Here is a 13,695-nt window from a genome sequence, read left to right as displayed (position 1 = left end):
TAGGGACTGTGTGCGCAGACCTTTTGTGGTCATATGCATTCCTGCAACCATGCCACATTTAACATGAAGGTAAGATGTAAACATTAAATATATTGTAGTCTGGGAGATTATATATTTATGAGTAAAATTCATTCTAACTATGTGCCATCAAGTTGTTTCCAACTTACAGTGATCCTTGTAGGAATGTCCAGGTATGAAAACCACTATCTGGTGGTAACTGCGAGACTATGGCCAGGCATCTAACCCCATCAGCCAGACACACTCCAAGTGTTCTCGGCTAACATAGCTCTCAAACACCCAACCCTTGGCTCCATAGCTAGGTGCTCCAATCCACTGAACTATACCCACCCTTAAGTAAAATTACAGTTAATTCTGGGAATGGGATGGATGAGATCTGGTCTGAAATAAGTATTTAAGCCTCTCTTTCCTGCTTCGATCTTGCAGTGAAGATGTGGCTGCTGTATAAACGATTTAGAGTATGGGTAGTTCTTTCTTTATTGGTTGTATATACAATCCGGCCAATGATGGACTATAAGTAGCTGCCCACAGACTTATTCAATATTAAATATATGTTCTAGTCCTCAAGAAAGGAGACATCAGGGAATATAGTAAGTACAGAACCATTTCACTAACTTCCCTTGAAAACAGAGTGATACTCAAGGTGTTGCAACACTTTTGCTGTATATGGAGTAAGAAATAAAGTATAGAAAGTAGCAGCAGAAGACACAGCATGAAGTTGCTATTAAACTGTATGATATTCCTCCTCCATCAGAGGTTTTACCACCCTGACTTTAAAAATAAAACAATCAAGAACATTATGAAAATAGTGGAAGTATCCCCCATTAAGTTACAGATGTAATGTGATGTAATTATGGCTTTGTTAATAGAAAAAAGAAATCACAAGTAACTATTTGGGATCAAACAGAAATTTGTTCTACAGCTCTAACTCAGGTAAAATGGCTAAGATTACCTAGAAGTATTGAGTGTGCAAGGGAGATGTATACGTAACATTTTTCTGCTGGAAAGAAGAATGAGTAAAGTAACTGAGGAATACTATGGAAGTGAATCACTGCTTTCATATGGAGAAAGAGAGAGGGAGAGAGGGATTATTTGTGGGCAGGAGACAACAAGTGAGAAGTTGCATCTCCTTCTGCTTCTGCTTAGGAATTACTTGTGGGTTCTACTTTAGAATTTGAGCATTATGTAACATATTTAAAAGCGCAGGATAAAGGGGCATCCTTTACTTGGAGCAACTGTGGTTCTTGTGCTGCTGGTTTCTGTGGTTTCTGTTGCTCTCTAGCTGTCTTCCCATGGCAAAAGTGTTTTTATATGAGGAAATCCTTATTTGATAGTCTAGCAATTGTCAAGTAAGTGACCAGAATCCCCCTACAGATTATCTTTCATGTCCAAAATTTGATTACGTGATTAAATGAAGCAAGCTGGTGTGTGCTTATATTTCTGTAGATTAGCATATTATTTTGATAAAGAATATTACAATCAGCATTAAACATTGCTTTGGAATCACTGGTCAGCATCCTTAGTAACTTAATTAGAAAAGATGGAAACTGCCAGTAGAAGGTTGATTAAACAAAGTGAGGGGTGCAATTTTAGAAGCTGTAATCATAGTTAGATAAATTAATCATACGTACATGGAAGGCAGGCAGCTGAACTGCAGGTGCTGCGGACACATCCAGCTGTTAGATTACTCAAACTCTTGTTTTTATTCTGAAAGCTACAATGCTCACAATACTTTCCTTGAAGGCAGGACTTCCTTTCAAGTAAATAAATACATTTAGGACTGTCATGCACAAATATTTTCTGGATACATATGTTCACTCTTTATTCATAGGAGAAGACAGAATGGGCAGATTATTTCTAATTTCACTGTTCATGTTCATCTTCAATTATGATTTTGCTTTTGTGTTTGTGTATAAGAGTGAGACGTTTAGCACCACACCACATGGGATTGCATGTTTTTGTTTTGTTTTGCTTTTGCAGCTGATGATCATACATTTTGGAGATAAAACAAAGGGAGGGGGGAAACCTCTACTGAAGCCCACAGCTATCATGCTTGAATGGTAATCATATGACAGCATGTTGAGGACTATCACCATCCAAATTATATGGAAGGGAAGCCTGACTTAAATGTATTATAGTAATCGTACTTTAAGTTACAAAAATAGGAATTGTGCTCCATACATGATTGTCTCCAGGTCTGAATAAAATGTTAAAGGGCTACACACAACTTTTTGATCAGCTAGAGCTGCAGGCATTATAGAATATGAAACATAATTCTCAGTTCTTGGAATTTGAGTCAAACAATAGGTACAAAGAAAAGAGAAGATAGCAAATAGGCAAACGTCATAGTCTACCAATTCTTTCAGATCTTTGGTCCTGGCTGTCTTATGATCCAGCACTCTACAATCACTTCCGGCACACAAACACAAACCCTAAGAACTGCAGCCTTGGCTCTGTGCTCCTCCACAGGCAAATTTGCCAGCACAGTGTGGTATAGTTCAGCTCATGCAAATCACACAGATGTAGCACTCAGAAAAAGCTAGAGAATCATCACTGGATGCCTGAAACCAACCCCTATGGGGGAAAAAAATCAATTACCCAGCAGACAATGCACCCAATGACATACAGAGAGAGGTAGGAGCTAATAGTGAAAGGCTCAAAGGATCCCCATCAAATGTGCACCAGCTCTTTGGCTATCATCTCACCCCTCCAAGATTAAAATGAAGGAAAAAAATGTCAGAGCATCTATGAATTTTGAAGGAGCAGCAGAAAATGCCAGGACTATAATGTGAAAGGAAAGAAAGAAAGAAGGAAGAAGAAGGAAGAAGACTTCTCCTACGTCTTATTTTATGCCTTTATTCCTGTTATTCAACTTGTGTGGTATCCAAATTAGGGCCAATTCAAAGTTCTGGTGGGCCCTGGGGAAAAAATAGTAATAGTGGGAAGGCTTTCCTCCTCCCTCCCTCTCCCTTACCTACCACCTAAATAGGTCACCCAACATGAATGTAATATAACATAAATAAGACTGTCTCACTAAGGTAATCATGGTAGAAGTAAATAAGTGAACGGTGCTTAGGTAAACAAACATCATAACAATGAAAAGAAAGTCTAGTTTATGAGGGAGGGGTGAGGCAAGGGAAGCCTAAAGCTGAACTTTGAGGCACTCTGCACATGCCCAAAAGGAGGAAAAATTGTGCTCATACTATGCAGAACATGCCGAGGTTGCAATCCAGAGCAGGTCCCATGTGGAAGGGAGGGAGGGAGGCTGCCTGTTATGTGGGATCAGGTGCAGGCTCAGGTTTGAGAAGAGGCAGAGGGCCATGGGCGCTGTTACAGTCAGCTCTGATGTCACCTGTCCTTCAAGGGTTTGGAGGGAAAGATGTCATCCAATGGTGGTCGGAGGGCGGGACATCAGGGGGAGGAGCTGTGTTGTATATATAGAGAGCAGGAGTTGGGTTCTGTGTGAACACGTCTGGAGAGCCTGTATAAGCTTGAGCCTTTCGTTACCTGATTACATGATATTTGTGTTTTACCAATCCATGTGTACCAATCAATAAACATTTAGTTCTTTTATTTTTAAATCCATTCCAGTCTGTGTGACTCAATTCAGGGAATGGTTGGTGGCAGACTACCGGAAGTGTAGAAGTGTGGTGACGTAGAGACCTTCCTTTGTGGGGTGGAAGGAGGCCATTACAGGCGCTTTGAAGGAACAGCCACTGCCATCCAACTGAGGGCACTGGTGGGAAGAGTGCCTCTGAGCCTAAGCAGAGCACCCATGCATCCCAGCCAGCCTTGCTTCCTCCCTTTTTCACCTGACGTCTGTTGCGAGAGGCCAGTCTTGCTGAGGCACTTGAGTTCCAGGAGACTGTCAGGGCATCCAGGGCAAAGATTGTCATGTGCACCTCCAGGGTCGCAATGCAGGTCCTCGAGGTCCAGAAGGGTGACCTTCTCCTCATTGGGTGGCACAGCCCAGCAATACCTCTCTTAATAGCTCCTCCCACTTGTGCAGCAACACCTGTCCAGCACAGGAAGAAGATCGGCCACCCTGACAGCACCCGTGGCACTCACAGCCTGGCCTCCAGGAGAGCAAAGAGGAGGCTAAGGAGGGCGGCACACCCATTGGAGGGTCTTGCAGCTCTTCCTCAGGCACAACGATGGTGGCAGGGCTGTGGCGCACAAAGGGACCGAGCACCATCTGCCTGCTGTCCAGCCCCCAAGGTTCACCGGCCAGGAGCACCACCTGCTTGCACTGCACCACTGTCCTGGGCCGGCCTCTCCCTCACAGCCCCAACAGCTCCTGGCCAGCTGCTCCTCTGGCCACTCCATTCCCCTCTCCATGTGGGCTCCTACAGACAGTGGGCCCTGGGCAGATGCTCACTTTGTCCTCTGATCCAGATATATAAGAAGAGGTAAAGAAAATGTACTTTGAAAGGCAGAGAAGTGACACTTCTCCTGCGGTCCACCCTCCATCAGAAATGACAGAGTAGTTTATGTCTTGCAGATATATCACGTCATTAAGAGAGCTTCAGATATTGAGTGGTATAGAAAGGAAGAAACATAAAATTTATGAACTAAAGATGCAGAAACATCTGCATAATATATGCATAACAGATTGTAAAAATGATGGGTACTAGAACATGATACCATTCTGATGGCAGAAAGTGAGGAGGAATTGGAGAACCTCTTAATGAGGGTGAAAGAGGAGAGCGCTAAAAATGGTCTGAAGCTCAACATAAAAAAAAAACTAAGATCATGGCCACTGGTCCCATCACCTCCTGGGAAACAGAAGGGGAAGATATGGAGGCAGTGACAGATTTTACTTTCTTGGGCTCCATGATCTCTGCAGATGGTGACAGCAGCCATGAAATTAAAAGATGCCTGCTTCTGGGGAAGAAAGTGATGACAAACCTAGACATCATCTTAAAAAGCAGAGACATCACCTTGCCAACAAAGGTCCGCATAGTCAAAGCTATGGTTTTTCCAGTGGTGGTGTATGGAAGTGAGAGCTGGACCGTAAAGAAGCCTGACCACCAAAGAATTTATGCTTTTGAATTGTGGTCCTGGAGGACGCTCTTGAGTGTCCCCTGGACAGCAAAGAGAACAAACCTATCCAGTTTGAAGGAAATCAACCCTGAGTGCTCACTGGAAGGACAGATCCTGAAGCTGAGGCTCCAATACTTTGGCCATCTGATGAAAAGACCTTGATGTTGGGAAAGTGTGAAGGCAAGAGGAGAAGGGAACGACAGAGGATGAGATGGTTGGACAGTATCAACATGAATTTGACACAACTCCGGGGGCAGTGGAAGACAGGAGGGCCTGGCGTGCTCTGCTCCATGGGGTCACAAAGAGTCAGACACCACCTAACAACTAAACAACAACAACAACAGGACATCCAGGAAAAGCAAGTGTGCTAAGCTTCTGTGAAAGCATCCCTTCATTCAATGAGGGTGGGGATTCTTCAGTTTTCTAAAAAGCTGCCAGATTTTTAGAAAAGTAAGATAATTGCAAAATTAGAAGACAGATCCTAATTATATGATAAATTATATGAAGAAATTTGTTTGCTACTTTATTCATTTATTTAAAAAAAACATTTTATCCACATTCACCAAAGAATCTCACTGAAAAGGGAAGTACTGAATTGACATGAAATTGTATGCTTCGTAGAATTATATGCTTCAAGGATTCCATATGATTTGATACCACTGAATTGGAAGTCTTCTGAATCAAAAACAAGTCAATAACCAGAAACTTTTGAGTAGAGGTGTCTGAATATAATCAGGGTAACTGCTACTGTTAATTAAAAGGTGGGTAAAATACAATAATTTAAAGCACATTATCTCCAGCTCCATAATCAATTCTATTTTCTCAACCAGCAAATGTTTCCAATAAGGACAAGCAGAACCTGCTGAGGTCAATGCAGAATGCACACTATGCTTCCTGTTAAAAGGAACATTAACAGAACATTAACGTTAAGAGAACTGGTATGTCTGTGAGTTCACAGTGCTCTCAAAATAAAGAAATCACCTATACACTTCCCCAGTGGGGAACTCCTGTTTTACAAAGAACCAGTGGTTCATTGACCTCTTTCAAATGCATCTGTTTAACAATGATGTTGTGGCATTTGTATTCTATCTGGCAATTCCAAAGTGACAAATTTGCTACTTGAGATCGGTGGTGATAGCCTATGTGCCATTCTTCGTAAACCATGCTGTTTATGTTAAAAGTATTTATTTATTTTAAACCAAATGATATAATTAATGAAGTAGGAGTATTAATTCAATTAATTGAATGCTTTCAGATTTAAACATTACCCCATGTATAATGTTGAACACCAATGAATTAGTTTTGTGATCTAATATTCAAAGAATGTGACTATAATACCATGAAAAGGTAGTGTGTAACCTGTTGCATAGTTTTGAATTTCTGGTAAAATTCTCTCCCTTCCCACCCCCCCACCTCCACCCCAGCACAATAGAAGTACAGAGGAAAATAGCTTGAAGTTCCCCGGAATTTACTGCTTTCTCATTAAGTGGCACTTAAAGTATCCATAACTCACTCTTAGACATTTGTAGGAGAAAGAATTAAAAAGTTGAAATTACAGACTTGTGTATACTGCTTCTTCATTGTAGTCTTCTGTGAATGCACACAAAAGGGTTAACCCAGCACCAGCGTTGGTCCTCTCAGAACAGTCTCGAGCTTTAAGAGAAAAGTAACAAAGTTTAAGGCTGCCTATGCTCCGCCCACCCAAGCCTCAGTTCCATTTTCCCGCCTAGCGATTTGGAACCTCTCGCTTCGAGCTCTTTATTTTTTCGCTATTTGGACTGATAATTTCGGCTTTTGATATTGGTATTGGACTGTCTTAGTGTATTGTCTCCTTCCCTGATGTGGACTACTCTCAATTGACTTGGTCTTTGGATTTTTCCCTCAATTTTGGCTGCCTTGGAAACTTCCTGCCTTTTTTCCCACCCCACAAACGGCTATCAGTAAGACTTTCAGCTTTTATGACCCCTTCAGGGCCGTTTAGCCATTGTGTTGTGTGTTCAAGGAAGATCCCCCACCAAGACGGACATGATCATTGCCTTTTTTGTTTAGGAGAATCCCACCTCACTAAGTCTTGCAGGCATTGTAAAGCCTTCACTAAAGCCGCTTTAAAAGCTAGGCAACAGCATCTTAAATATCACCTGTGGGAGTCCACTTTAGCCTCTACCAGACCTTCTGATATGGAAATGGCCTCACCTTCAGCCACCCCTCGCTCTGAACCGGGGGCTTCTCCTCAATCAGTGGTCTCCAAGGTTACTAAAGCATCCAAGAAGGCGACTTCTTCTAAAAAATCTACTTTGACGTCAAAGTCTACTGCTTCTTCTGCACCCAAACCTGTAAAGCAATCAAAGGGAAAGGCTCCTGTTAAGTCGAAGGAATCCTCCATTCAGCTTCCACTTATTTCTGAAGCTCTACCATCACCTATTTTGGAGGATTCATCAAGAGACCATGAATCTTTGTCAGAGGCAGCCCCTTCGCTCCCTCCTCGACAAGTTGAGCAGTCTCTTCCACCTGGCGTCTCCTGTCCGACGCCGAGTCAGCTTGCTGGAGCCACTGCAGGCTTGACTTTTTCCCCACACAGCGGACTTTTGCCCCACACAATGGCTCATGGGCAGGGGTCTTTGGCTCTTTTGGTCTCATCGGCGCATTTGAGGTCAAGATCCCCTCGTAAAAAGTGCTCTTCGAAGAGGAAACACCATTCCTCAACCTGACGTTGATCGAAACACTGACGTCGAAATAGATCTTCTGACTCGGATGACTCTGATAGAATGAGGGCTCGTCAACGCCATTGACGTCGACAAGACTACAGCTCTTTTGATTCTTCTTTGACATCGACCAACCGAGGTCAAAAGCATAAGAAAGTGAAGTACGTCTACATTTCATCTTCGTCTTCTTCTGAGTCCCCAACATCGAAGGTTCAAGGGCTCCAGTACCACCTCCTGCAGAGCCTGTTCCTTCAACATCGACGGCTCTTTCTTCACAACAGACCCAGTCTTCAACTCTCGATGTCGAAAGACAACCTCGTAAAAGGGATGTTTTTTCATCAGATCCGGATGAAGTTTCCTCTGTGGCATCTTCAGAGTCTGAGCAGAGTTACTATCGCAACCTTGCCAAGGGGACCTTCCTGAGGGGGAAGTTGTTGGTTCTGATACAGGGGATCCACATGCTTTGTCTCCCTCAGAGGACTTCTCCTCATATTCTCAAATGCTCTCAAGACTAGCAAGGGCTCTGAAATTGGAAGTACACCAACCTAGGCCTCCTGCTGAAGACCTTATTTTTGGTGACATCACTCAGGAGAGGTCTCCCCTCCAAGTGTTACTTTTGTACCAGTGATAATGTAGATTATCAAAGAATTCTGCGAACATCCTTCTACCTCCCCTTCAATTTCTCATCATACAGAGAATCTTTATCGAGTCCGCGCTTCACAAAACAGTTTTTTTAGGGACGGTTTTTCGCAAGACAGCGATTTTCATGGAACGAATTAACATCATCTTGCGAGGCACCACTGTACAATATAAACAAAGTCACTGCTACCTCAGGCAGCTGCCTGACTCTGTATCTTAATCTTGACCTCTGATCCTAGTGTAAAATCACCACCAACACTTTGAATTGTCCCTAGAAGCAAACTGGAGGCTGATGCAGCTGCTTTTTAAAAAAGGGTTGCATGTAGATCTTCATTGTGACATGGGAACAGGAGAAACAGGATGGGAACTAGTCTAGTTTCTGTTGATAGAAGGCAAAGAGGTCCAGCCTCCTAATCTTATTGTGTTAAAGCTTCCAAAGGATTGAAAAATGAAATCAATAAATGAAATCAATAAAGGGGGGCGAATAAAAGCTTAGCAAAAAAGTAAAGGAGGCAGTTCCCTGTAACTAGAGCTACTATGATATCTAAATCCTAAAACACAAAGCTTGCTAAGCAACAATTTGCAGTCAACACGAAGAGTTACAGTAGCTATTCAAATTGTATGTGTTACTTGTTCCTTTCTCAAGTTAAAATTAGTGGTGCTCAAAATTCTGGAGTGGTAGGACTAGAACACTGAGAACCTCAACTCAACATTAATGAAACTGAAAACTAATTTGGAAAGTTTCAGAATCTGTATAGTCATTTTTAATTATAGAAATAGACTAAGATAATTTTGCTTTTGTAGTTAAATTATATTATCACTATGTTTTATTCATATGGCTTCAGGAGACCTGAACTAGGGCGGGCTGAAATATTCAAGATGACTATTCCTCAGTGGAATCTAAGTCCTTTAGTTGTTTGGAAGCGAAGAAGAGAAACTTTGAGCAGTAAGACATAAAGAAAATATAGCCTTGGTTATTTCCCTAGGGAGAACAGTGCTGTACCAGCTCATACTCTTCAAAAGGTTCTGAGTGAATAGCTCTGGAGCTGACCAGAATAGCAGATTGCAAAGGTCCTTGTTAACATGGTACTCGGAATTTTAGTATGCAGGAATATCCGGATAAAAATGCAGTAGAGTGCCTTCAGCAGAGTTCCAAAGACATTCTCAAAGAGCAAAGAGTGCATTCTTCCAGATACTGTAGACGGAAAAGGAAAATATGACAATACCTTCTGCTAGTCTCCTAAAAAGAACTGAGCAATAGATTTTTCTCTCCATTGGTTTTTACAGACATAAATGGCAGGTAAAGGCCTTGATTATATTCTGCCTGACAACTCACCCAAATAAAGGGTTGTGCTGCCCATTGTGTTCCGCAAAAACCCTTAAATATATGTCTCCCCAGTACATGTGACCCATGTCCCAAACTCAATTGTTGGCTGGCATCATTGTTTTGTCTCTCCTGAATCCATATTGTGCAACTTGTCTCTACTCTTGTTACGTAGTATCATAGATACAATATCCTAGAAGAGGAAAGAATGGTGTTCTGTCAGCACAAGAATACCAACTGGGGAGATTAAAAAAGAAGAAGAAGGAAAGTCAGAAAAGAAATCCAAATGGTGTACATGGGTCTTAGACCAGCAAACCTGAAATCTATCTTTATATACTTTTTTCTCTTCAAGAGCATGGGGAGGAGAGCACACATTTCATAATGTTGGAATACACTTAACATCCAAGGTTGTTGGATTATGTTGGAGACTAGTGTTCAACAGCTGACCTGAAAGGTTACAAGCATCCCATTACAGATTTATATGGAGTTCTGTGCCTTTTAGGATGATCGCATCTAAGGTGGTCAGATATCAGCAGTATTATTCACTTCTATGATTTGCCCATCTGTTGTCTTAATGTGCTACACTTCCCTAATTTCAATTGGCAGCATGTACTGTACCTCTGCTTCTGCCATGTATTAGCAGCTCTGATACAAGCCTTTTACTTAGATCTTTACTATTGAGTGAAGGGACGCCAAATAATACCTCCTGCCCAAAATGTAATGATGTCCTTTCTTTTTTTTTTTAAAGAAAAAGTGACATATAAAACCCTTCTTGTCCTGTCCTCCACTTTGAAAGAAAAAAATGTTCTGTCTGGTCCTATTTGCATGGAGGGATGCTCTTGTCCAGTCACTATGAAACTGTTTCATGGGATGGATGCAAACAGACAAAATATCAGAAACTATTGGATATGGCATGGGAAGAGGCCAGCACACTGATGCCAGTTTGCACCGGTGCTGGAAGTGGTTTAAATTGGCTCTCTGAGAACTGTTCTCCCTTTAGGAATACTAGTCAACCAATGTGAAGTAATGTTTGTTGGACGTAAGTAAAAGGAGATGGAGTAAAAGGAATATGGTCCAGAATGAGAGGATGGAGAAGGGGCTGTATGCTGAACAGGAGAGGATGGAGATGTCAGTGGGATCAGGAGGACTGATGTGACAGCAATAACCAGATCAGTATCTTTCTTATGTTTATTTATTTTAGTGTGTTTGTGCAACTATTCTTGTGAAGGAACACAAACAACATAAGGCCAGAAGCCGATACAAATAGTAAATAAGAAGATCTCAGAAACTTAAAACAAAAAGACTCAACCCATTTCAACTAAAATTCAGTATAACATGTGAGAGACGGTGTTTGTATGCTGTACGTAGGCTGCCCCATAACAACATTCTGTAAACAATGAGCCAACATGAAGTCACTTTAAATACAAAATAACAAACTTATCAAAGAATCAAAAGCAATATAAAATACAACAACACAACAAAACTTCATACCACCCTGACATAAAATGTGCAGTTTTGAATCGAGAGGCCCACTTTCAGTCTGTCCTCCCTTCTTTGTCCCCCAAACCAGCCTCCCACCAGGAGAACTGCAAACATTTCAGGTCAGTCTTCCATTGATTTACCAAAGGACAAATAATGTCAGACAGTTCTTATACCAAAACAAAATTTCAATTTTGTTTACCTCTTCAGCAGTCCAGCTTAATGTCAGTTACCATTTAGCTAGGCCAATAGTATTGATATTTGATGTCAGTTCTTATTCATTACTGAGCCAAATGATTCCAGAGTCAGATCTTTTAAATGCTTCTACGGATTGGAAAAACAAAGAAGGGTCTGCCTGGCTACAGTTGATAGACAGAAACAGGATAAAGAACAGAATATAAAATAATAATAAAAAAATGAACCTGAGGTTACTTATGTATTCAGAGAACTCAGTGCTTTGCATAAACTCAAAGTCAGACATTCATAAAGGTTAGTTAATGATTTTAAATGTACAATTATAAATGCAAAAGGATTAATAGGGTGTTCCTTAGATGACTGACACTGTTACTTGCACAGTGTAATTAGAGAGTAAGGTTGCAAAGAAAAAGGGTATTAACCTTGTTATTTCTTACATGTAGTGCAGAAGGCTGATTGGTAATGGAAATTTCATATGACAAAAATGTTACGAACATTGGTAGTGTGCTATAATGGACTATTTCTCCAAAAGCTCTTAATGTTATCCTTAATCATATTGTTGAGTATGTCATTTTAAATGTTCATTAAGTTCTGTGAAACGTGGGATTTGTGCAGTTGCAGAGAGAGTCCAGTGTGGTAAAGTGCATTAAAAAGAGAAAGAGAAAAATTTTTTCCCAGAGATAGAAATATCCACAGTGAAATATAGAATGTCAAGCATATTCACCCAAGACTAGAACAAAACTCTGACTCCATTCCAAAGGAGTTTTCTTCTCCCATTTTTCAATATGCTGAAGAGTAAATGAGCACTGAAGAGTAAATGAGCACTACACAAAATTGGGATTACCATTTCCTAATTTGAAAATTGTTTATTTGTATATTGTTTCTTTATTACATTTATATTGAGCTTTCCCTCACAGTGTGGCAATAGATAAAGCTTTCTTCCCTCTCATTTTATCCTCACAAGAAGCCGGAGAAGGTACCTTAGCCTGGCAAATGGTGCCTCTTCTATATGGTCATACACTGATGCATTATACAATTAATGAAAGATCGTTAGTTGTTCTTCCATGCATAATCCATATATATTCTGGTGGGGCATCTGAAACTGTCATGGCTTCCTAGTTGTTCTTGTAAATCAGGTTATCACCTTCTCTGTCTCTCCCTGTACCACCAGGGGAGGCAAAATACAGTACTCCATATGTTATTTGGCTTACGTTATAAGCCTTTCTGCGTTCCTCAATACCACCTATGCTGGGCAAGGATGATGCAGTCTAACAACCTCTGGAGCAGTGCATTTTTCCCATCCCTGGTCTGACCTTACTGACACCACTCCGCAGATGGATGCACTTGTAGCATTCTTCTCAATACAAGTAAATCCTTCCACATTTGCCCCCTGTGTCAGTTGTCTTCTCTGACAACTCTGTGGTTGACAAAACAAAGTGCTGTTTCCTTCCACCTGGTGTGGATGGGATTTGAATTACCTATTTCATAGCAGTTCTTACCCTTTCTTGGGAATCAGTTCTAGCGGGAGCTCCTGTTCAAGACCTTCATATTGATCTATTGTATCCCTTAGGCTCAGTTCTGTGAAACCTGTTATTCATATTATTCAGCATCTACATGGAATTTCTGTCAGAGGATTTCAAGAATTTGGAAAGTATATGCAGATAACCTGCAGTTCTGCTTCTATATTTCATTTTGTAGCAAGGAAGCTCTTGCTAACTTAATAGACAGCTGCAGTTAATCCATCTGAGGCTGTTAAAATTTTTTAAAAGCCCGATAACATGGCAGCAGCTTGTTGTAAAGTTGTACAGTTCCACAATTCACATGAAAATATTCCTTACCAACATAAAAATTCCCATCAATACTGACAGAAAATAACTTGCTGAATTGCGAATGAGGAGAAAAATGGGCGAGCTTTCATTCTAAATGGGACAACGAATCAAGCAGAGTTTTATAGCATGAGGTAGGGTTACACTATCTTCTGCTGCCAGCAGTGTGGTGGGCATATTCCCCCAAAACTAATGCATTCATTGGCTGTACACATGCACATTGGTATGTGTGCAGCACTCTGGAAACACTTAGGTATTGAAGGAACATCTTCTCTAGGAAGATTTGGGGTGGAGGTGTTGACAGTTGCCTGCACAGCCAGATGATGATAGTTTTCACACATTCTTTCACTTATCTGAACACTCTATTTTAAATTGTATTGGTTTGGTCAGCAAATTTGCATCACACAGCAGGAAAATTAGCCCAAACTCTTACGGTTTTTGATCGGGTGACACAATTGAAGCTTATTTA

At 41.1% G+C, this 13,695-nt stretch overlaps 1 protein-coding gene across 2 annotated transcripts in view; it reads left to right on the top strand.

Annotated features, from left to right (window-relative positions):
• The window catches only part of SPAG16 (sperm associated antigen 16), a 655,515-nt gene that overhangs the window by 443,605 nt on the left and 198,215 nt on the right, over positions 1-13,695 (top strand). For both annotated transcript variants that reach the window (XM_078379135.1, XM_072977750.2), the window contains one exon: positions 4-69. In XM_078379135.1, the coding sequence (XP_078235261.1) occupies positions 4-69 (66 nt within the window). The remainder of the gene's footprint in view (positions 1-3; positions 70-13,695) is intronic.

The sequence above is a fragment of the Pogona vitticeps genome, chromosome 1 (genome assembly GCF_051106095.1).
Source record: "Pogona vitticeps strain Pit_001003342236 chromosome 1, PviZW2.1, whole genome shotgun sequence".
In the NCBI taxonomy this organism is placed as follows: Eukaryota; Metazoa; Chordata; class Lepidosauria; order Squamata; family Agamidae; genus Pogona; species Pogona vitticeps.
The sequence above is the reverse complement of the archived record's forward strand: the minus strand, read 5'-3'. Positions and strand labels throughout refer to the sequence as shown.